We start from the raw sequence: 25,078 nt of genomic DNA on the forward strand, positions 1-25,078 counted from the left end.
TTGGAAACTCTTATAAAAGGTTAGAAAGGCTCTCTTATATGAGGTTTCAGCTGGCTTCTGTCATTATGAAAGTCAGTATCTAGAGTTACCTGTTACACTTCGTTAGCTCACCTTGTTCAAGAGGACATACAGTAAGCTAATCAGACATTTGCACAGATATATTTGTGAAATTATTAGGTGGAAAACTTAAAAGAGAAAACAGGTTGAAAAAAAATCTTAACAGTAGATAAAATAACAGCAGCAAAAATAAATAAAAAGATATTACACTGTGTAACACTTTTTTTTATAGAACTTTTTTTTTCTTTTAAAGAAAATGCTCCAAAATGACAAAAATGCTCCTGTTTGACAAAATGCAGAAAATCAATGCCATTTCCTTCTCAGCAACACCCACCCTCAGCAGCAACTTGCTCAGTAAAACAGCAGGGAGGTGAAAGGCTCCAAAATGGAAGGTTTTATTATAAAAATTGATGCTTTCAGTAGCTTAAGTGAAGAGTGACTAACACAAAAACACAGAAACTGGTACTGTATTTTGAAATTAATGAAACATTTTCAAATACGGAAGTTCCGGGCCTACTTTCTTTGTTACACGGAAAATTTGCTTATTGCAGTTTGACTGTTCCAACGGATCCATTACTACAGCATTTGAGAAAATTACAAAGATAGTCTATTTTTTTTTATAATTTTCAGAGGAGACATAGAATGTTCTGAAAAATCCAAGTCAATCCACTCATCATCTCAACCTACTGCATGATTTATAAAATTGTTTTAAGGAAAATAATGGAAAATAATACCAGGTAACATGGAGTCACTGAAAAATAAAAGACACATTAGCAGGTTTATCTTATCCCTAGCTTAAAGAAAATTGATGAAGTATAAAGTAAAGGAAATATTAAGACTATAAAATATTTTCAAAGCTAAGAACTGAACTTGTTTCCAATGAGAAAAGTTCATAGAATCAGTTGTCAGGAAAGGCCCTGCACCATGACCTGTCAAACTAAAGTTCAAGATAAATCCAGGATGTATTCTAGCATGAGTTGCACAAAAAAGTTTATGCCAAAATAGCACAGCAGGATTAGAAACGGCCTAAGCACCTGCTATTCAACAAAGGTCAGAATTTGAGCACTGATTAGTTTATGCTGCTACACGGATAACTGATGAGTACCCAGAGGATTTCAGCAAAATAATTAAAATGTTGCAAGAGTACAGGCCAGGGCAAACTACAGCAAAGTTGTTTTGTATTTTTTTTCAGTGACCCTGGCACTGGGAATTTGAAATTGTTTCTCACGTTCTGTTCAGCCTATATAATACTGCATTAAAGCTGCACCAGAGCTGCTTATCCTTAAAGTACAACTTAATTCCTCTAAACACCTCTCCATAGGGCCTGAAACATGGCAGAATTTGAATATCACATTCAGTGAGGCACAAAGGATAAAATTCATGCAACTAAATGAAACAGCAGAGGTAATCAGCCTAGGACTCCCTAGCCATCGGAGACCAGAGCAGTATGGTCAGAGAAATCTAGGATGTGATTCACTTCATCCTACAGTCGTCTAAAATTACACAGATGAATCACATCCTGAAAGTGCCTCTTTTCTGTTTATGGAGAGCCCCAGCAGACGCAGACCGTAGACAATGGCTGTGTGGCCATCCCCACAAATTGAGCATACACCTTCAGTGCACCGAGTCAATCCCAGTAGTGGAGAAGCTTCAGGCAAAATGCAGCCTGGGGACTGCCTGTCGCTGAGTACGGACAGGGCCAGGAGGAGGTGAAGGTGGCAGGGTTTATGGTTCTGCAAATTTCCAGCCCCTTTAAAAACGTTTACTGCTGAGATGCACACCCATTGAGTGAATGTAAGCCACAGAGCTGCTGAGAGCAATTGATTTAACATCTCCATCTGTACAATACATGCTGGCATTACCAGAACTTGGGTCACCTGCCTTTGTACTCATTGAGGCAACTGGCGTAAGGAAAAAGATCTACATGTGTAAGGGGAGATGGTAGACTTGTGCATGTTTTTTCTGCGATAAGATGCTAGCCTAACAATAAGATGTGAATGCCATTTCTTCCCAAGGTTCAAAGGAGAAAAATTCATCACAAGGAACATCAGATGTGGTGAAGGGCAGAGCCCCAAAGAGAAGAAAACTGAAGAGCAGACCAAGAGAGGGGTGGGCAAGGCCTTTTGTAAGAAATACTGGAGAGGTACTCACATGTGTTGTTAAGGCACTACTCCCCAGAGAGAAAAACAGACTGGATTTTATTAAAATAAGCTACTACTTTTAGAATCTCTCTTTGCATGTTTATAATATTTTACATATTAAATTGTGTGCTGAAGGTATGTATTTAAGTTCAACCAGAACCATGTCAGTAATGCTTTACTATCAATATTTGGCCTTCAAATAATTTTTATAGCATAATGCAGGAAGGAAATCTGTTGGTTCCTAAAACAGACGAATGCAGTAGTGAAGATGAAACAATCCAATTATTCTGAAAGATGTCAACAGAATAGGTAGTGACCAATTTTATCTAAAATCTTACTGAAACATGAAGTGGGATTTCTTATATACTAACTGCTAAAGTTGAGCACTTAATTAGACTGTCAAATCTAGGAGGACCAGAAGTAGATTAAACTTTAGATACTTATACATAGAGATCAGACACTGCAGTGCAAAGGAAAGATTAGATGATCATAACTAATCTAAGTTTTAATTAAAATTTAAAAGCAGACAGGTTTCACATTGCCCACAAGGGAGAAAAGTCTGTATTCCACCAAGATGGGTTCAAGTTTTTTTCCACATTTCTGAATTGAATTTGGTATCCAGCCTTTCTAATATTGTTCTCTGCTTTAAAATAAATAAATAATTAAATAAATTTCCCATTTTGAAAAACTCACACTGAGGGCCACATTCCATTTGTATTTATTGACTGGTTGAATTAGCTCACAGGTTAATAAGTTGGTACTAAATATTTTCCACTTCTGATGAACATATTCCTAAATTTTCCAAAATTTCAAATCAATATATCACTCTATGAACATCTCTGCCCTCTGCTCAAGCCTGAAAGTTCATTTTGATGTAAGGAAAGGGAAGAATGCATTATCACCTACATAGATGCAAACACAAGATAGTGCCCAATCTTGCAGAGATTTTCCACTGAAGACTGGGGGTAATGACAGAGATAAAACTCAAAACATATGATAATGTATTTTCCTTCCTATTTTGGGCTGATTGACTTATTCATTAGGATTTCATTAGATGGTAAGTTTAACCCTTCTTCCATTTATAAATTGTTTCCAATTCATTTCTTACTTCTGAAAATGTATTCATTATTCATATGTATTTTATGAAGTGTTTAGGTGAACAATTTTAAACGTAATGATTTTCTTAATCTCTGTTTCTTTTCCCGTTGGGAGTGTTTGGCTTTAGTCACACAGAATTGACCTTAGCAAATATTTTAAGCACGTGATGATACCTCATTTAAGTTAGTATATGTAGGGTTTTTTTCTGGAATGAGGGTAAACACAATAGGCATATCAGGTTAGAAACTAATGAATGATGAACATCAAGTATTGTATGAAGTATCTAAGTGTTATTCTTTAAAAAGAAAAAGTCCAAAGCTTCAAAATGTTGCCTTTTTTAGAAGAGAGACCACAAATTCTTCCTACTTTTGGCTGACAGTAAAACAAAGGGCAGAAGTCACAAGTTTGGGAGACTTACAATGGATATGGGAAGGACCTCTTCTATTTGGGGCTGGCCAAAAAGGTCACCCAAAGAGGTTTTAAATCCCTATCCTTGGAGGAAAACCTTGGAGGTTTTCAAGACTCCTGTAGGACTTCTGATATAGTTGCCAGCTGTCCTGCTTTTAGCCAGTGACTGAACTAGTCAACCTCCAGAGGACCCTCAAACTAGCACTTGTGTGATTTAACATTTAACTTGTTTAACTATTTAACATTAATTATTTGAATTACAGTTGTTAAACGTTTCACATAAGGATAACACCAGAGGAAATTATACAGTAACACACCCTAGTAATTTCTCACATGGTCTTTTTCACTATGCATAGATATGTAATACTAGATATTGGACATTTACCACGAAGGACTGACAGCTCCCAGCTGACAGCTCCCAACAAGGACCGATGTGGAATTTAAAGTCTGTGAAAAACACCCTGTCAAAAGATCTCACCTTGCAAATACAGCAATAAATGGAAGCAGCTACTTGAAGGAAGAGGAGAAAAAGCTTTTGCAAAATCTATACTGGTCTCAGCTAAGGGATAGCTCAGCAATTACAAACCACCTGGAAATGCAGAGAAACTCAGAAAGTTGGGTAGTCAAGACATAAAAAGTTGGGGCCAGTTTCAAGTTGTGCAGTTGGGTTTGTACACAGGTGCCATCTGTCACTATGGGTGACCTTCATCTTATTCATTTAATGCCCTAGCTTAAACAGACTTTTGTTCATCAAGGTCATTTCTTAACATTCAAGTACAGCAAAGTTATTCCAATGGGTTACTGATCAGGCATTTACAACACGGGGAAAAAGCAAAACAAAAAAACAAAACAACAAAAAAAAAACCATGATTAAGTAAAATGGAATGATTATGGAATTGAATTTGTGGTAAAGACAAACATATCTTTACCATTTTTAGATATTTTTATATTTTTAACACTTCACTTGCACCATCAATTACATGAAGCAGTGTTGTGCTGTCTACAAGGGTAAGTGACTCTCTCAGGGGCCAGACCCAGGACACTCTCAGATCTCTTGCTGGTTGCAAGCTGGCCTATCCCTCCACCCAAAAGCCTTTTTAGTCAACTGCTTTTAAATTACAAAAAGGGTTTGTCAGTACCATGGGTTTCCACTCATGAGTCTGATATGATTCTCCCAGCTCAGTTCTACCTTATTCCAGTTTCCCACATGCCATCCCCTGTCGGACTTTGCCCCTGCTCTGCTTGTGGCTCCTCTCCATGTGTCCCAGATAACCTTTTTGGTGTGTCAGCTGGGTAAAACACAGGCTGGGGATGATGAAATACAATATACCCCCAAAAAATGTATTGGCTGTAACATATGTATATGACAGCCAGCTGCTTCTAAACAAATGGGTAACAGCACACAAATGGTATTTATTACACATAAGAACTTCAAACTTGGTCCAATAATGTTGAAGCTGGGAACAGGTGAAAAAATACTAGAAGAGGAAAAAATACTATAAAGATGGACAGAGAGTCCTTCCACCTCTGACAGATTTTTTTTTTAACAAAATTAAAAAGAGTAGTGAATATGAAGGAGCATTTAAAGAAAACACAGCTTTCTAGGATCAAACAGTCAGCAGTTGTTCAGGCGGGAATTTGACTTCTTCACCAGAGCAAGTGGAGATACAGAAGCTAAAAGGAACAAAAAGGTGCGTTTCTAAAAAATTAAGGAGTCAACATTGTGAGTCAGAGGTTTGACATTGTTGGGAAACCTGTAGGTAAAATAAGGGAAAGAAAATCTATTATCTAACCATGCTAAAGGAATGTGAAAAATAGTGCATTAAAAATAAATTAATTGATTAATTAATCAATTAACAAAACACCCAACAACAAAAACAAAACCAGGGCAGGGAAGTAGTTTTATAACTGTATGTTTGAAATATGGCAAGTTAATCAGAAGAATTGTCAAAGAATTCCTAAATGACTGAAGAGAGTTTAGTTAAGCATGCAATGTGGGTCTGTGCAATGCTTAATTAGAAACCAGACAGCAGACAGCAACAGGAATCAAAGACTCAAAATGAGGTGAAAGTCTGTTATACAATTTTAAGGCTGTGCAAGGCTTCAAAAGAGAAACTGAGCAATGGACAAGTGTTGGAGGGAAAGTATGACTTTATTATTGTGAGCTGCACTGTATAACCAGGACCATACACGTATGTACAAGCAAAACAAAACAGGAGAAATGTGTGAAATACAGTAAGTATGTGCTAAGAATCGGCAGGAAAGATAACAGAAGTAGATTAAAAAAAGAGACTTAATATCACCCAGTCTTTGCAGAAAACTGCTACATTTGTTAGATCCATTCTGCAAAAGCCATAAGATAAAGAATAAAAATATCCAAAGTGAAAAAAAGTATATATATATATATATATATATATATATATATATATGCATTCTGTATAGCAAAGTGAAAAAAAAATCTTTTGTGGGAATTTGTACTGATGGCTAAAACAAGCCAAAGTTTAAATCATACGATGGTGTAAAAGGGGGACCTGATCTACCTACTAAAGTTTTATATGAGTAAGTTTAAAAAGCAAAACAATTTTGAAAAGGTAAACCTAAATGTTTCAGAATTTAGAACATATTTTAAAGCTAAAAATGTCAAACACTGGGTGTCATTAAGAGTTGATAACAATAGAACGTTAGGCCATGTAGACAGGGATGAAAGCTGTAGATAAAAAAGAAATGCAGTGAATTTAGAAATAGATGAGGAAAATAAATTCCTTAATATTAAACATATAAAGCAAGGAAGAAATCACCAGTAGTGGCACAATGATAAAAATCAGACTTACATTGAATGTGTAAATGTGCTATATAGAATTATAGATGAACCAAAATTGCATAATTAGTTTGGATATCCTAGATTGTTATTCACAATTTCCAAAAGTAGTATTATTAGAGAATAAAGCACCTAAAGAAGTAATCTCATGCTTCAACTGGTATTAGCTGACATTCCAAGTGTGGGAACAACTGATAAGAACTGCAATTTGATTACTGTGTTTTTAACGGTGTTTTTAAAACATCATGTACCTATACCACTTCAAGCCCAGTGCATTCATAGGTCCTCTGGAAGGTATTATTTTTTTAAAAAGAATGATCTAAGAGAATAAGAATGAAGATCAGAGTCGCATATGACATCATTAATAGGGCAGCATGTTAATGAATAACCTGAATACAAAGACTTTCTGCTGTTGAGCTGTTGTTCAGTCCAATGTTGAGAACAAGGCCATCCAAAAGAAGCCTGTTGAGCTTGCTTAGTGAATTCCAGCAGGAACAAGAAAAGACATCTTTGGTTTCTTCCACAGAAGGAGGAAACACAGATGGATTCCAAATTTCAAAGATCAGAAATAGAACAAACTGTATAAGAGGCAATACAGAGAGCTTCATGGAAAAGACCAAGCATTAATTCAGAGGTTAAAATCCAAGAGGTGCTGCAGAGATCTTCAAAACGAAGAAGGCAAGACAGGAATTGATTGACAGTCTTTGATATTTGCATTATATTATCACTAATTTCTATGTTTCCTTCAGAAGAAGAGCTGTAAAGTTATCTGGGCCACAAAGAATTCTGATCCCAGTCAGCAATTGTCACTGCTGGTTGACAGAAACATGACACAAAGGAGACATGGAGACCTTTTCTCCTTTCTATAAAACTTATTAGTTAATGTGCTATTTTATCAAAAAACATAAGTCAAAGCTCTGATTGATCATAATTTTAAACAAAATATATATAATGCTATAGATATGACATACATATCTTCCAAAGAGGAATATTCAAACGATGCAAAATCAAAAAATGTTGTATATTAAATTTATGTACATGTAAATGTTGTATATGTTGTAAATTAAATTTATGTATATATAAAGTTTTCTTCTGTATTTTCTAATATCTTTGCTGGAATACATAGGATCTGTTTTGCTCATATAATCAATTTCTGTAATGCCAGCACATTCTTCATAAAGACCAAATTCCTGAGAAGAACATATTTCACAAATGTGTTATATGGTAAAGAGCAAGTCAATGCCATTTCAGATTATGTCAGGTGAGCGGAGCAGCTATTCAGGGAACCAAATGGAAGTTGTCTGCATTTTCAGTTCTGTGCCATGCAAAACACATGAACTAAACCAGGCATTCACAAAAGGTTTTCAAAATGTCTACTTTTTGCTGCTTAGAAATTCATTCTAAATTTTTGGAAGTTCTACTTACATTTTTGAAGACCTAAAAAATATCAGTGGTGCTTTAGCACTTAAAGGCAGGAATTCTTTGCTACTTTTTCAGTGTTATTATCCACTGAGCCAAAAAGTTAAGGCAGTGTGACAGCGATACCAGGAGAAGGTAAATACATCCAGTCCCAGCACCGTTCCTCCAGTGTAGCATGTCATGGGGGTTTATGCTTCAATTCCTGGCTTCAGCAACCATTTAGGAGAAGAATTTGCTAAGTATAATGATGTCTGGAGCAAGCTGATGCCCAGGAAATTTGATGTAAACACACTGTTCTATTCAAGTAAAGCCCCTAAGGCCAACAGAAGAGTTTGCATTCCTTTACATCAATATTTGAACCTAAAGAAAAAAATGTTTTCTCCTACCTCATTCAGCTTTCTATATACCTCCACAATGTAGGTAATACCTCCATAATGTAAATAATCACCTTGCAAATAAGTACAAGAATTGCATTATACCCTTTAAGTTTATTTCAAAACTGAACATTACAAATTCACTTTCAAGTCCGTCACCTTTGTTGCAGTAACAAATTATACTTTTTTTTCTAATTTTCCCTGAAAAATAGTCCCAACTGAAATATTTAGCAACCATTTTGTAATTCACAAGCTTCATATGACAAGCCACATTCATTTCAATTTTCAAGTTAACTGATCATACATCATTTCAGTTTTCAAAATGAATTTGCTATAAGAGTATAAAATTACTTCTAGCAAAGTTATATTAATTACCTTACATTTAACTGGCTAAAAAACTTAGCACAAATACTTTTTACTCTCCACCAAGAGCTTCCTGGGTTACAAAGAAGACAAACAAGAGGAAAAAAGTGGTACTTTTTTCAAATGTTCAGTAAATCTATTGTCTACTTCCACAGCCCACAAGCCTCTTTTTGGTTCTTGTATTAGCACTGTTGATAGTCAAATAACTCAAGCAGGACTCATTTCCAAGTAGTGTGAAAGAAATTGTTTTCCTTGCAAGTAAAGTTGGGAACAAGGTGTTAAAGCAAAAAAGTAAGTAGTGACAAGCATGCTCGGGAACATTTAGTAATGGCTCCAGCTTAGACAAGCAAATGAAAGCATTAATGTGATTGTTTTTTCAAATAGTCATGCTTGCATGGCTCCTGCAGTAAAGGGATAGCATTGGTAATTTGAATCATAGATTCTAAATTTAATTAAAATCTAAGTGAAAGAGAAGACATAAGCTGAAAGACTGATTTTTAGTGTAACATGCTTTGTTTCTAATGGACAGTGTCCTGTAGATTTGTGCTAGAAACGGTGTCCACAGGACATACAAAGAACACAAAAGAGGACTTCTGGCTCAGAAGAACCATATATCGCCAAGCATATAACACTGAGAGGGTGTATCATGTGAAATGCTTCTGTATGCTTGAACTTTCCTTACATTCTTCCCCTAAACAGGCACAGGGGCCCCTCCCAGAGGCAGAATCCTAAGATAGACACTTGTCATGTCCCTGAGCAAATACCTGACCCTGAGTTCTTTAAGGTGTCTTTAAGGCAGTGTGTCTTCAAGGCTCCATCTCTGAACTCTTTATTCTACCAATGTAATGTGCTATGGCAGTTGCACTTTCACATAGTTAGTCCCATGTTATTAGCTAGTCTCCTGAATCACTGGTTAGAAACCATTCTGTGAAACAAATATAATTCCCTCTTGGAACAAGCAAGTTGAACAATACTAATATCCTCTTTTATTATTGCTTTTGCTGAGATTTCAAGTACTATTTATGCACTGACACTTGAGTTATAATGTACCATGATTAGACCTCCTATCACATTCCATTGCTTCTAGTCGTATAGATCAACCATTAGAATGAAATGAAATGTTTCCACAGTCTTGCTAAGAATCTTAGTAATTTGATCACTTTGCTTTCATAGTAGCATTGTTGGGACAAGAAGAACACAAAACATTTTATAACATATTTAATCCATTTCAGTAAAAAGATATGTTGTATATTTAAACTCAAGCAGGAAAGTATATGGATGATTTATCATTCCAGGCGTATTCCAAGCAGTATCATTTCCCAGATTGGACAAGGAGGATGCAAAAGACCAACCACAGTGATAAGTATTTCCAGTTCCTTCAGGCACTACTCAATCACACCTCTGTGCTGGTAATTCTTTCAATTCCCTTTTCTAATGTTTTAGTCCTATCTAAACAGCATTCTTTTGATTGTTCTGTTTATCAGACAATGAGAAATGTTTCAGTTCCTCATATATTATAAACTATAGCACCACTGATTGCAAAAAGTGATTCATCATGATGTTTCAGCAACTGTAAGAAAGGCTTTTCCCATATAGATACATTTATAAAAATTGTATATTTAGAAACTCTTATTCTTGAGGAGTATTTTGAAAAAAAATTGACAGAATCAAGGACAGTATGAATGAAAATGCTGTGAACAAGGATATTTGAATAGATAACAGATAATTCCTTCATAGGAATATTCCAAGGATTATATTCTAAGGAATTAATTTCTATCATCAATCTACTAGTAGATAGTTTGGACACATTACACTCAATGTGTAATGAAGACATAAAAACTATATCATTATGAAACCTGAATTCAATCTTAGTCAAAGTCCTTTATTAAAGAGATTATCATCAAGTGTGTCACTCATCTGAGTTTCTGTCATATGGTTCCTTATTGTAGTAAACATTCTGAGATAGCAGAATCACAAACGGTATTTGCTATTCCCATCACGTTGTCTATTGTATTATAGCATCTGACCACATAATCTTCCATTTGGACTTTGATCCAAATATGGGAAACATTTAGAAGTGATGTGCAAATATGAAAATATGAGGATGTAAATTCTATGAGATTTTTGATCTTTTTTTTAACTCTAGGGAAATAGATGCCAGCAGACCATTGTTACGAAAAAAAAAAAAAAAAAGAAAAAAAAAAAAAAGAGAGAGAGAGTAATGTTGCAAGAAGTCATTATGAAGGAAACAACAAACCAAACAAAATATAATGTAAGGAACATTAAAAAAAATAAAAATAAACTAGAAAACCACTTAGTTATCTCCAAAGTATCTGGTACAGTTAAGTAAATATGACTAATAAAGCCAGAAAATGTCTGATGTAGACATTGTTAAAAGATTTACTTGTCTTGGGACCTACAATATAAGCCTTCCAAAAGAAATGTGTCCCACTCTTCACAAAAAGGAGAGAACAGATGCTGTACTTATCTCTTTCAGGGAAGTTGGGCATCACTAAGTGGAGCTAGGCAGTGCAAATAAGACTTCAGAAAAAAATGAAGCCCTTCCTGGAGGCTAGCTGAAACACTGAAATGGGTTTGACATCTTGCTCATCTATGCTGCAGACATGGTCATGATGTTTTGCACACTATTTGCAGGGAAACACCTGCAAGTGTTCCTGTGTGCAAGTGACCATCACGGCCAGTGTGTATTTCCTAAGGGCTGAATGTATTACATCTGATAGTACCAGAAAACAGCAGAGTCTTCCCTGAGCAACTGATGTCAGTAATCCATTAATGCGATAGCCTGTATTGATTCTGCTCCTTCCATATTTCTGCCCTCACTAAACACTTCAGAATTTGCCAAGGATACTGAGAATTAAAAAAAAAAAAAAAAAAAAAAAAAAAAAAGTGATTTTATCACGTCAATCACTTTGAACAAGGACATTCTACTATCTTTTACAGATGTATTTAAGATTCTCATCATTAGGATACCCACAGGCCACAAAAAGAGCCTGCAAAAGTTTTATATCAGTTCAAAGCATATATGTATTTGTGTATGCACCTCTAAATGGCATGAGTGAGGAAAGATAAAAGCAAAACTGTCATTCTCTACCACAATTTCAATCTGTGTATTCATTGTCATTCTCTTTCTATTATATATATATGAGACAAGTCCAAATTTCAACACCTCAGTTTCCTTAAACAGGTTTTATTAATCAGATAAGCACAAAGTAGCAGGGGCCACCTCAGTTCAGTTGAACTGTCCAAAATCTTATGGTAGGCAAGGAGACGGAGGCAGGTGAGCATTATTTGAAATGGCCTGGGGTATCCCATTGGCCTATACATGCCCTCAAGAAGGGTGTGGGAGTCCTGCAGGTTTTTCCTCAGCTCTGACATCCCTGTGGAGGAAGCTTTACATGTGACTTATCAACAATATTCAGGCAATGTAAATGAGCGCTGACATCGGTTTAGCTGTCTGAGATAAGTTTGTAATCCCTTCTTCACCATATTCAGACAGAGATTTTCCAGCCATACCATATTGCCCTGACAAAATAGTATTTTCATAAATTTGCTTAAGTCATCCTTTAGACAAATAGATGTGAAATGCCTCAAGTACTATATACATATAACTGTTAATCAGCCAGGAGATACTACAATCAAGTTTCATCAAAAGTTTTTTTTTTTATTTGGATGGGCTACTGAACAGGAAATAAATCCCTGGAAAATTTTTGGATCACCTAACCCAGTGTTTTCCAAACTGGAAGTCCAATCCCAAGTATAGTCATGAACTTCTGAGAAATCCACTTTTTTCTCATAATCACACTTGCATTATATTAATAAAATATGACTAGTTTGTAAATGAGATCGTAACTGGAATCTGTTTAGGAACAAACACCCACACAGATGATGCAAGTGCAAAATTAACCATTCCAACAATGCTTTAGGAATAATTTAGATTAAAATGATTTCATGGTTCTGCAGCTGTCTCTAACAGAGGTGTATTACATGTATTAGTACCTAAAATGTTTGTTGATCTTATCATCTTTCACTTTATCCAAGTTTTGATTTGCTAGTTCAAGTTAATGCCATTCAGAGGGTAGAACATCCTTTTCATCTTTGGAAAGAGCAAAGAGATAAACCTTGGAAAGCTGAACAAAAATTAAAAGGAACACAGTAAATGCAGCTTGTAGTGAAATCAGAGAAGCTGGATGCATCTCAATTTATCAGAAAGTTCAGAACTTTTTCTAGCTAACTATTGTGTTTTCTACATATGCACCCTGAAATATGCTGTGGTGCAAAAATATACACAGAAAATTATTTTTCTTTCCTGCTGATTTATTTATATGACACCGGCATTCACGGATGCCAACATTTTATTGTATACAGAGTGTCAGTCACAGATACGCACTGTGCAAGGAGGAAGCACCTCTCCTGAAATTGCTTTGCCAAGCCCTCGTTGCAGATTCAGTGAGTCAGAAAGCTTTTTACTTTCATAAAGTCTGCACCACCGGGCCTGGAACACACTGCGCTCGACAGCTTCTGAAGACATCCCCACAGAGGGAGCACAAAATAATTGTAACCCCCAGTGCAACTAACTCTCAGTCCTGGGTTTTCACTATACCTCTGTGTGAGAGCTTCTCCAGGATGATCCTTAGGCGCTGAAGAACAGGGGGTGAAATGTCGTATTTGTATATGTCTATTACTGGCACTTGCTGACATCTCCCAAATATTCCATCTGCAGGAGAGAGAAAAAGAAAAGGAAAAACATACATTTCATTTTCTGAGAGTAAGAAATGTGTGATGAGATGCGCATTTCCAATGTATCCTAATTATATACTCAAGGGACCTTTTAAAAGACACTTTAAAAAGTTATCAAAGGACTACTGAAGTCATGAGGCAGGGTATTTTCTATCAAAATAAATAAATACTGGAAAGAATATTATTTGGGGGAAGAGTCTACTGTATAAGTTATGACTGCAGTTTTCTTTATAAAGTTATTTCAGACTTCTGCCTCCCAAATCTTTTGATGTAAGACTTCTTTACTGCCAATTCAGTAGGAAAAAATTGGTGTTCAGAGCCTACTATGTTGCAGATGAAAAGCACAGCATCCAGAAATATAAATATTAATTTGCAGAAACTATGAGGATTTGCTGAAACATTTTTAATGCAAGAGCTGTGTGTTAGGCATTGGTAAATGAGAACTGAATCCATAATGGCTAGCAAAGGCTCATTTCAAGAAGTACCCTCTAATGAATGCAATAAAAGAAAGCTGCTCACAGAACAATGAGATATTAATGTGGCCTAATTTATTTAGCTCCGTTCCATTTGTCTAAAATGACAGACTCTTCTCATCAATGTCTTTTCAAATCACACCTTCTAATTAATTTAGCTTCTTATTAGTCTTTATTTAGAGAATTGTTCATTTTGAGACAAGCTTCCTGTGTATGTGTGGGAGGAACAGAGAGTTCAAACATTCAAATTACCTTTCTCTCTTTCACACAAAAGACTAATTCAGAGCCTAGGTGCTTCACATGCAATCTGACCATCTGCAATCCTAGGCCTCTGAGAAAGAAAGTGGGTTCATTTATTGTTCAAAACAGTTCAGTTCCATACAGTGATCCAAAGGAAGCAATTTAAATGCAACAAGTTTAATTAGCAAAATATTCTGCTGCAGTACTAGTTTTAACATAGTAATTACTTCTGCTCTGATATTACATCCATGCTCAAAGAGGAGAGCTACATCAGATTAGCAGAAAATAACGGTAAGTATTAATTTGCAAATGTCCATTACTTTCTCTGCTACTTCACAGAGCTAAAAGACTACAAATGGAAACTACAGACACAGCTGTTCACTAAACACAAATAATGGCATAAAAGAAAATAAACCAATCCAGGATGCAGAAAAAAAAAAAAAAAAAATAGGCATTATTAGCCTTCACTGTTAAATACAAATACCCCATTGAAATTAGCCAACTTCTGCTTTCTTCACCTTTCCAATCCTCCAGCCAACAGTTACAACAGCTAAATTAAGTTAATCCAAATTAAAAAATTTACTTCTCAGTCTATTTTTTTTAATGGGAAACTAGGTTTAGAAACCACATGTACAGAACTGTTTTATTTTTCTGCCATATGATGTATAAAGCAGCTTAACAGCAGATTAAAATATTATGGGTGGAATATTCACCTCTGCTTAAGAACCTGTTGCTGTTGGAAATGAGCAAAGTATATAAATATCAGTCACTCATAAGTGGGTGGATAATGGGAATAAATAAGGTCTTGATTCAAAAAAGAACAGAACATTTCAGTTTAAGGACAGGACTGTTCTTAAAGAACCATGATTTGAAATACCACCATTACTGGATGTAAACAATTAGGACAATAAGCACTTAATATTATTTGATTTTTTAAAAAATAATATACATTAAACATAATTATAAATTTATTTCTCAGTCCAGAGAAGCATTCATTCTTAAACATAGACTAAAAATGTTCATATTAGTACCATTTAAAAACATTTTAATGGATATAAAAGCTAATTCATCCACAAAATCGAAGAGGCCAAAAACCAGTTTTCAGAAACCTTTTGCCCACTGCTGTTGAATACAACAAAAAGTATTTAAATTCTAAAATTAACAATTATCATATGAGCTTGGGCAACCCAAACACCATAGGGCTTCTTAGGAAGAAACTGCAAATTATTTTGGCTGTTGTACTTGAAATATGGGCACAACGAGTTTTAAAGAGCTGCAATCCTAAACAACGCTCTGCTCTGCTATCTGCAGCACCAGGGTTGAGGAAGCGAAATATGCCCCATGGAGCGGTTGGTAAATACCATCGGTAAAATAGGAGGGTCTTTACAGTGGGGATTACAGTTGGACTGGAGTTGTGTAAACATTGGATTTCATAGTTCAGTGCAGTAAAAAATAAAATAAAATAAAATAAAATAAAATAAAATAAAATAAAATAAAATAAAATAAAATAAAATAAAATAAAATAAAATAAAATAAAATAAAATAAAAACAGTAATCTTCCTAGGTTGTTCTGTTAGATTTTTATTTGATTGCAAGGCTTCTGTGCCAAGATTTAAAGACTAAATAATTAATTTGAGGTTGAACATTCAATTTTCAGGGTACCTCTCCATTAAACCTGCTAAAAGTTACATAGATTACAGGGGGAGGGGGGGAAGCAAGCAAGAGAATTTTTTTAAAATATATTAATAATAATAATAATAATAATAATAATAATAATAATAATAAGTAAATGCTTCGCCTTCTTTCTTTCCAAGAACACTGTTTGGCAGATTTGGCCCAAAGTCATAAATGGCATTGGTCCAGCACAAACCTTGTTTTAATAGAATAACAGAATCACGGAATATCCCAAGCTGGAGGGGACCCACAAGGATCATCAAGTCCAACTCCTGGCTCCACAAAAGGTAACTAAAAATCAGCCCCTATGTCTGAGAGAGGTGTCCAGGTGCTTCTTGAACTCCAGCAGGCTCTGTGCTGTCACTACTGCCCTGGGCAGCCTGTCCCAGTGCCAGATCACCTCTGGGTGCAGACCCTTTCCCTAACCCCCATCCCGACCCTCCCCTGTCCCAGCTCCATGACGTTCCCTCGGGTCCTGTCGCTGTCCCCAGAGAGCAGAGCTCAGAGCCTGCACCTCCGCTCCCCTCGTGAGGGAGCTGCAGGCCGCCATGAGCCCTCAGTCTGCTTTGCCCTGGGCTGAACAAACCAAGGGACTTGAGCTGCTCCTCATACACATTCCCCTCTAGACCCTTCTCATAGCCCTCCTTTGGATACTCCCTAATAGTTTTATGGCCTTCTTATACTGTGGTGCCCAAAACTGCATGTAATACTTAAGGTACTATGCAGCACAGAGCAGAATGGGACAATCCCTTCCCTTGACGGCTAACCGTGCTTTGCTTGATGCACCCCAGGACACAGAATGCCACCCAGCTTACCCTGCTACAACCTATCTAAAAATATTGCAGTCTTTACAGGGAATGACTACATGGTGCACCCTTCCAGATGAGCAGCCCCCACCTCCAGAGCAGGGTGATGCAGGGCCACTGCAGCGGACAGGACCCCAGAAGCCCGCAGTATGCCTATTTCACTGGAAATTGAAACATCCCTGATGAGAAAAGCCCAGTGAATTGCCCAGTGTTATCCTGAAGAAAAAAAAAAAAAAAAAAAAAAAAAGGAAACTAGAAAAGCTTCCAGATTTTACAGAAGATATCATACAGTGAAGGAAGTTCAAAGCATGACTGATGCTTTAATAACCACCATCCAAGGAAAAGCACTGTAGGCCCACAGCCGTTAAGAGTGTGTTCGCACTGAACTTTGATTAAAATAGTATTCCAAGAAAGACAGTAATATGCGAGAGACATCTGCTCTTTACACATGCCCAGAATGAGGGAAGGTTGAGACAACCGATCAATATACACATATGGTTGTTATTAAAGTGCTATCATTTGCTAACAGTTAGCAAAAAGTAGTATCTGAAATTTCCATAGTAATACCATGTAAGTTATACTTAGATCTGGGAACATCTGCGCTGGCAGCATTGTAATGTTGACTTTTAGATAGCTTCTCCATTTGTTTCCAAAGAAGAGACTAAAACACAGGAATAATATACCCAGGGAGATGGTGAGATACTTCCTTATGTATTTAGCTACTTTGTTACTGTGTTTAATATTCCATACATATTTTTTAGGAGCTCCTCTTTAAAAGCTTGCATTTTGACAAAGACATATTACGTAGTTAGATGTTAATACTAAAATACAGAAATTTAACCTAACCCAGATGCCCAACAAGATCTCAAATGAACCTCTCAGATGAATCTCTTCTATTAGAGACAACACTATGGACCATGGTACATTATTTACATGAATCAGTGGATATTTATGCCACCTACTGAGGAAGGAAGCACCACACACACTGCATTCATGAATGACATCTAGGTACTGAATTATGTAAAAGGAGGCCATGAAAATCTATAGTTTAAAACAGATTTTTTGGAAGTTTATTGTGTCAACATGTTCAGTTGGTAAGGTAAGCAGGCATCATGCTGAGCAGGAGGTCAAAAGTCTTTAGACACTTACGGAGTGACCACCTTTACCTTGAAGGCAAGGTTATTTGTGGGCAGCTGATTCATTCATTTGTAGTGTTTACTACAAAAGAAAAACAAGCAAACAAAAATATTAGAGTCTAATAAGCTGTCCATGGCTACAGAAACATATCCCATCCTGAAACCATACTTGGCGTATGACTAATCTGAGAATCCAAAGATGTATACAAGATTTGCCCTAGTTTTAAACACCAGGAAGAAAAAAAAAAAAAAAAAAAAAAAAAAAAAAAAAAAAAGACTGAGTACTTGTTGAACGAATTTTGCTGCTGAGCAAAGCTATGAGGACTGGTAGAGGCATTGGAGTTTATCTGCAGGCAGATGAAAGCTTAATAGATGGAAATTAAAAGATTGTGTTCTGCAGTAATTAATTATTTAGATCTACATGCAGTGAAATTTTTGCATGGCGCTGACAAGTGACCTTTGCAGAAGAGCCTCCAAGCTGCCGATTTGGAGCACCCAGTCTTGCTGCTGCCCAAGTTTCCTGCAGCAGCAGGGAAGGAAGCAGACAGAAACAGTATTTGCATACAGACACCAACCAACACTTCAGATTCCTTACTCTAATTACCTGACAATTGTTGAAGAATTATGAAGTAAAGCTTTGTCTAAAAAGTTTTGCCCTATACATGTATTGTAGGCATTGTGTTTTGTTCCTGTGCGGTAACGTGAACAAGAAAGCCCACAGTAGATGGATAGTACATGAAAGGTCCAGCAGTAGATGAAAGTGCATCTGCTGCCACCTCTGTCTCATTTGCGCTCATGTAGTTATTATCAGAGAACTTCCCCTAATGCCTCTTCACAGATTTCAGTGGGCACCAGCCTTCAGCAACCAAACCTTCTGGAAGAACATTCTTTCTTCTCACTGAGCATGTACACTTCACTCACCTTCCCCTGGCTTTGGGTTTAAGGAGATGTAAGGTCCAAGAGTAGTCCAGGACTAATGAGAATGCCAATACTTAGTGTCTAATAACCCAGGTTTAGAGCCCCATTTGTTGACTGGAAAGAACAAACCATATTCCAATGAGAAGCATTATATCTACACCTCAAAAGTCCCATGATACCGGACTTCATGGTTACAGAGATTAAATGTTCTAGAAAGTATGAAAGAGAGTGTTGAAGCATTTTACTTTTCTCTCCCTGCTGTTTCTGCCCAGTAAGGTGTTTGTTTCCAAAATCCTTTTGTAAAAAAGAAAAAACGGTACCATTCCTTGAAGAGTACATTAAGCTGCATTTTGGGAAGTTTATTTCAGAAGACATAGCCCACAAATCTACACTCATTTACAAGAAAGCTCTTCAGCAAACAACATATTTTTAATATTCCCTTAAAAAAAAAAAAAATGTTCATACTTTAGATGTTTCCTTTTAAATTCTCTTTACGAGTGAGGTAGAGATCACAAAGAGCAGCAGTGGCTTCCACAGTGTCATTTCTCATGTAATGTTTTGAAAATATTACTTCAATGCTTTCAAACAGCAAATGCTTACAAGTCTCACTGCAGCAGTTCAGCAAAGCTGCTGCCTGCAAGCATGGTTAACTGCATTGCAAATCTGCAGTGCTCCATGGAGAATGCTGCCTTCATAGGAGGCAATCCCCACCCCCCCACACCCCCCCCCCCGCTAAACTTTTAAAACCTTTTTACCATTTTATTTTGCTTATCTATGCGCAGCCTCAGTAGTCCTTGGTTATTTCCATTTCGGAGCAGTAAGAGTGGCATCTAGTGGACAGTTTCGTGCTCCGGGATCAGTCGTGGAGCAATTGCTATTCACCTGCTAAGTTTATTGCTTTCAGATGCATTTGACTTCATCTGGAAAACACAGCTATGAAGTTACAGCCACCCTCAGCGTTCCCCATCCTAATGGTTGATAGGTGTGGGGAAGTTTTTAGGGCAGTTAGTTAAAATTAAGGAATACAATACTAAAAATATACTTATGGCTATTTATTTCTAGAATTAACGCATTATTAAGAAAGCAAACAAAATGCACGCATTGTTTTTAAAAGAGTAGGTAGTGGTATTCTGCTTTTTCTAGCACTTAGGGCATAATACATTACATAATAAAAGTAAATCCTCAACTGTAAATAAAACACAAATAATATTTTTGTAGATTTATGGTTTAGATTTAATAGAGACACCATTAGAAACAGAAAATGATAAAGTTAGGAGTTCTAAACTTGAGAAAATATACCCAACAAAAAAACACCATGTACTGTGTATTAACAATGGTCCATGAATACACTCCTCATCAGCAACTACATAAACTGCTGCCTGAAAGTCAAAGGTAACATAAATTCTGCTGAAAGCCAGATCACTTAACAGTCCTGTGAGAGGGCTCTAACAAGATTTAACACCTTTCTTCACCTCGTTGGACACAGACATTTAGGGATAAAACTGCATGGCTGGTTTTCAACCAAGAAACCCCAAACCTGATTGAACATCTGGAATATTTCTGATTATGGAAACAATTTGATGGCATGCTAGCAATTACGAAAGTGCTCGTATTAAATGCTAAAATTTCACAATAACAACAGTATTAGTTAACTCATATGCAAATGCTGTGATAGGGCTGGGATTTGCAAAGCTTCAGATTCTCCTGAGGCACTAATGAAAGCTCCTCTGAGGTTTGCAGTCTCCTCGAGGAGCAATTCTGCGAGCAAGTTCTGGAGGACTCTGTTCTTCCTTCATCAGAAAACATATGTAACCTTCAACAGAAGGGAGATGTCATTCCAGGAAGTGTTTCTGTGCTAACCTGTAATTTAAGTGGTGGATTGCATGGTCCCAAAATATAATGCACACTTTCCCTTGAGAATTTTTTTGTTACAACTAAAATATATAAACTGTAGAGAAAGTAACTAAAAAAAATGCTACTCTCAGTTGAGTACAACAAAAAGAGGGAAGGAAAGGATTGTGACAAAGCTATCTACAGTTTAACAAAGTAAGAGCAGTCTAGCTATGAAAATAAGTGCTGCCTACTTCCCCTCCCCCCCAAAAAAAATAAAAAAATAAAAAAATCAGCCAGGAGTACAAGCTGTCCAGATTTCAATGTCTGCTTTCTGTGATTCACAGCACAGAAGCAAACCTCAGTCTTAATGGGTCCCCCATCGGTCTCCCAACCAGAGCAACAATGGCTATTCCCGGGCAGGAAAGGGCAGGAGGGAGTTCAAGAAAAGGAAAAAGCAGAGGTGTAAAGAGAGCAAGTCTTAATTTTTTTGCTGCTTGAGCTGATGTTCCAATAATAATGTGCAATAATGCTTAGCATTTCTTAGAGATCCAAACTCAAATTTTCCACAATCTAGGTAACCATGTGGAATAAAAACTGTGAAAACTGTGGGTTTTGTCTCCATGATTAAGAAGAGAAAGGATGACAGAGCTCTGCCTGTCTTGCTCTGTGACATTTTCCACATCCAGGTGATCACTGCAGACTGCAAGCCACGAATCCACCTGCACCTACTTTTCATCACAGAGACCAACCCAGATTTGAGGCAACCTTTGAGAAAATACCCAAACTCTAATTTTAATATATTAAGAGGCATTTCTAAGCAAAACTACATGCTCAATATTAACCATGATGTCTTTAAGAAAAAAATAAAAAATAAAAATAAAAAAATGAGTTTTCAATCCAAATTATCTGAATAGCAACTTCTTTTTTTTGACAGTAATGGTACTAAAGAGAAAAGAGAGGAAAGGCTCAAACATATAAATCCTTCTCCAACTGGAAAGATACCTTAAATTCAAGTATAAGTCAAGTATTAGTAGACTTACATTAAAGCTATCTCTTTAGCACATTTAGTCACTGGACTGCAGGATTAACATGGAAGTTTTTATTTTACATTGCTATCTCATTACAGATAAATCTGAGCCATGTACCACCCCCCAACTAGAAAAAGCTTTTTCCAGTGTACAGAGAAAATACTGCACTAAATTCTGAACAGATCATTACTGTGAAAATATGGATAAACTACAGAACAGATACAGAGAAAATGGAAAGAAAGGTGATAGCCACATAGATCCTTAAACACTGAGCTATCTGACTGAGGGTGGTGAGGCTGCCCAGGCTGCCCAGAGGAGCTGTGGCTGCCCCATCCCTGGCAGTGCCCAAGGCCAGGCTGGACGGGGCTGGGAGCTGCCTGGGCTGCTGGGAGGGGGCCCTGCCCATGGCAGGGGGTTGGAACTGGGTGGGCTTTAAGGTCCCTTCCAACCCAAACTGTTCTCTGATTCTATGGATCTTTATGGGAAAAAGACTGGAAGTCTATGCAACCTGGTTGATTAATTATTTATGACATTCTTGGGAGAAATGGAGTGAAAAGACAAAAGTGAACAAACTGAATCAGAACAAGTTTCAAGCAGGGAGAAAGTATTTTGAAGCTGTTCCACAGTTTCCTGAAAGAGCAATGCAGCTCCCTTTTGCTTGGACTGTTTACTATTGAGCCAGCACAGTGGGGAATGATGAAACAGGAACAATTCTTTTTTTTACTGAATATGCAATTAGGAACAGAGGTTACTGGAGGGACTAAGGATTTATTTATGGAAGCAATGACATGCAAATATACTAATGCTTATTTATGCACACTAATTTTCCAAGTATCACTGAGATGTACTTCAGTCACTTCAAGGATCCCCATTACATTTTCGGTTGGTGCCAAGAACCACTTTGGTGCTGGCAATGTCTTCAGTGTGTGATCAGACTAGAGCTGCTCTTGCATCTGTATTCCCAAGGCAAAAATAACTCTGCAAGAAAACATGTTCAGCAAAATGGATTTCTGCATTAATTTTCATTTGGTATTAAAAACAAAGTAGTGAAGGTTTTAACTGGAGTCCAAGAGCTAAGTGGCTAAGTGCCAAGAACTCGTATTTGAAGAGTTATTTATTATGGGTTTGCAGGAGACAGTGTTCTCATGAAAACATGACTACTGACCATTGCATTCATATTCATTACCGGCAATATCTACTAGTTAGGTCAAATTTCCTTGCTGACCTTTGCCAAACTTGAAGCTTCCTAGATCTTTGCAGAACAATATTTATTGAGACAGCAGATGACTTTTGTAATCTGAGCTACTGAATTTATTCCTAAATGGAATTGACTTCAAACATGCATGAAATTATAGTAATAAAGATCTCCATCTTGTTCCCTAGCTGCAAAGTATTACAAAAATTATGGAAAATTATGTTATGCCCACCTGAACACATCAGCAGAAATTCCAAATGCATTCCTTTACAAAGGGGAGGAGAAACTCTTTGAAATTAGGGTAACTGCACACAGTGCACCCAGTGGACTGATTAAAACTTTTTGGAGCTACCTCGAATATCATACTTGCTTTAGTATGAAATATCAGCATGCCTATAGAAGCCACAGCACCAAGCAAGCCTACAAACAGGCACTGGGACAGCCAAGAACCTCACCTCAAGCTTAGACAGAGAAATGCTAAGTGCTTCTGCTTCTTCTGACAAGACAATGAATAATCTGACCTTTTTCAAACAAAATATGTTTTAAGACAGCTAAATATATTACATACCTAGGACCACCTATCAGAAGCTGCATCCAGCAGCTATTTCAGAAGCAGCTTTGCTAATGGCAAGAGGTGACAGGAATGACAAAATCACAGTCCTCCTTGCTTGGTTCAGACCTCAGAGTTCAGTCAGAGACAGTTCCAGGACAAAAACACTCATAAGGTTTGTGAATAGATGAACGTGACAGCAATAAGTTGGAATAAGGAGGTGATGTCATTCACTGTGCAGCATTGATGAGGTCAGTATGGGAATACAGAGTTCTGGTCTCCAAGTTTTAAAATGAGTGATAAATTTTGGAAAGGACACTGAGAGAAACAAAAGAGATTATCTATGGGATGGAAAAAGCCCTACAGTGAAAAGCCTTTTCCAGTGCAAAAGTCTGCCTTCAGCACAGAGGATGATCTTTTGTATCTCTAAGTAAGCCCACAGACAGATGAAATGATATGGGAATGGAGATGTGCAATAGGACTGGGAAGTATTTTATTCTCCTCAGCTTTACTGCTGCACATAACTTCTTCTAAGATTTGCAATGTCTGGAGTTATGGTAAGAATGTATCTGAAAGGCCACATTTTTCTGCTTTTGCAATGGGTGCAAAGACCCCTCAATACATGTGGATTGTGCAACACCAAATTGCTTCCTATTTTATTCATAGAATGCATACAACTCACAGGAAATTGCTAACATTTGAGGATACTTATAAATAGTAATGTGCTTTTTAAAAATAGTGTATAAAACTAAAATCCATTATTAAACTGGAATTGAGGGGGAGAATTTAAGCTTCAAGTTAAGCTTCAGATTTTCCTGGAATTTAGTGGTTAAATGCAGGAATTGTATATTCAGTATAAAGACTTCTTAAAAGACTTCTATAAAAGATTCATTTTGAACAAAGCACCTATGCTACCAAAGGAGGAAGTAGCAGCTCATCAAAAATGCAAAATAAAAAAATTGGAAGCGCAGACTACAGGATCAGGAAAAAAAAAAATCACACACTGGAACAGTATATCACTAATGAATGCCATCTAAATTTCTCCCTCATTATTATTATCACTATATTGCTTATCAACATGCTTGGTTGGGACAACAAAACTGTACAGAATACAGGAGATGTTCCGCCTGTTGCCTCTGCTAATACTTCACCCTTGTGCTCTTCCAGGTAGAAACCAGCACTTTTTTCAGCACGTTGCAACAGAGCTCACTGAAAGGATTTCAATCGTAAATGAAGATGCCTCTGCCCAAAATCTTTTATTCTGAAGTTTCTGCTGGACTCAAGAAACTAGTCACACACATTTCAAGAATATTGCTGAATTTATGATGCATATTGACTATTCACCCAAGTCTCTGCACAAAGACTGCTTGGAGTTTCACTCTTCTGCCCGTGTTTTGCCATCCTCCAGGTATTCAGCCACAGCCAAGCCTACCTCTTGTTCTGTCCAGAATAAGGTTGGCCAAGGGACCCACAAGAGGGTGATGATACAGGCCTCACTGGAGACCTCTCCAAGGGTCATGTAAACAGAACTTTACACAGACTAATGAAAGCGAAGGGATAAAATGACATTTTAAAAATATAGAGGAAAAATAAGATTCTTGAGAAGATAAAAAACCTACCAGCTTCTATTCCTCACCATACCCTAGCCTTGACTTTCCAGTCAACAAAATGCTGTACCAAAACCAGAAAGATGCCATGTACATGTATGTATAGATGTAATTTTCAACGTAACCATATGTCTTTGTTTAATCTACAACAGCATTTTCTCTCAAAAGCATCAACCAAAATC

The 25,078-nt window shown here is 36.9% G+C and overlaps 1 protein-coding gene across 1 annotated transcript in view; it reads right to left on the reverse strand.

The window, feature by feature from the left end:
- Nucleotides 1–25,078, reverse strand: part of PTPRN2 (protein tyrosine phosphatase receptor type N2) — a gene marked incomplete at both ends in the record, with an annotated part of 643,308 nt that overhangs the window by 466,303 nt on the left and 151,927 nt on the right. Inside the window, one exon of the mRNA XM_084281525.1 lies at nucleotides 13,300–13,413. Within this exon, the coding sequence (XP_084137651.1) occupies nucleotides 13,300–13,413 (114 nt within the window). The remainder of the gene's footprint in view (nucleotides 1–13,299; nucleotides 13,414–25,078) is intronic.

Source organism: Netta rufina (genome assembly GCF_964035555.1).
Source record: "Netta rufina genome assembly, chromosome: 2".
Lineage (NCBI taxonomy): Eukaryota > Metazoa > Chordata > Aves > Anseriformes > Anatidae > Netta > Netta rufina.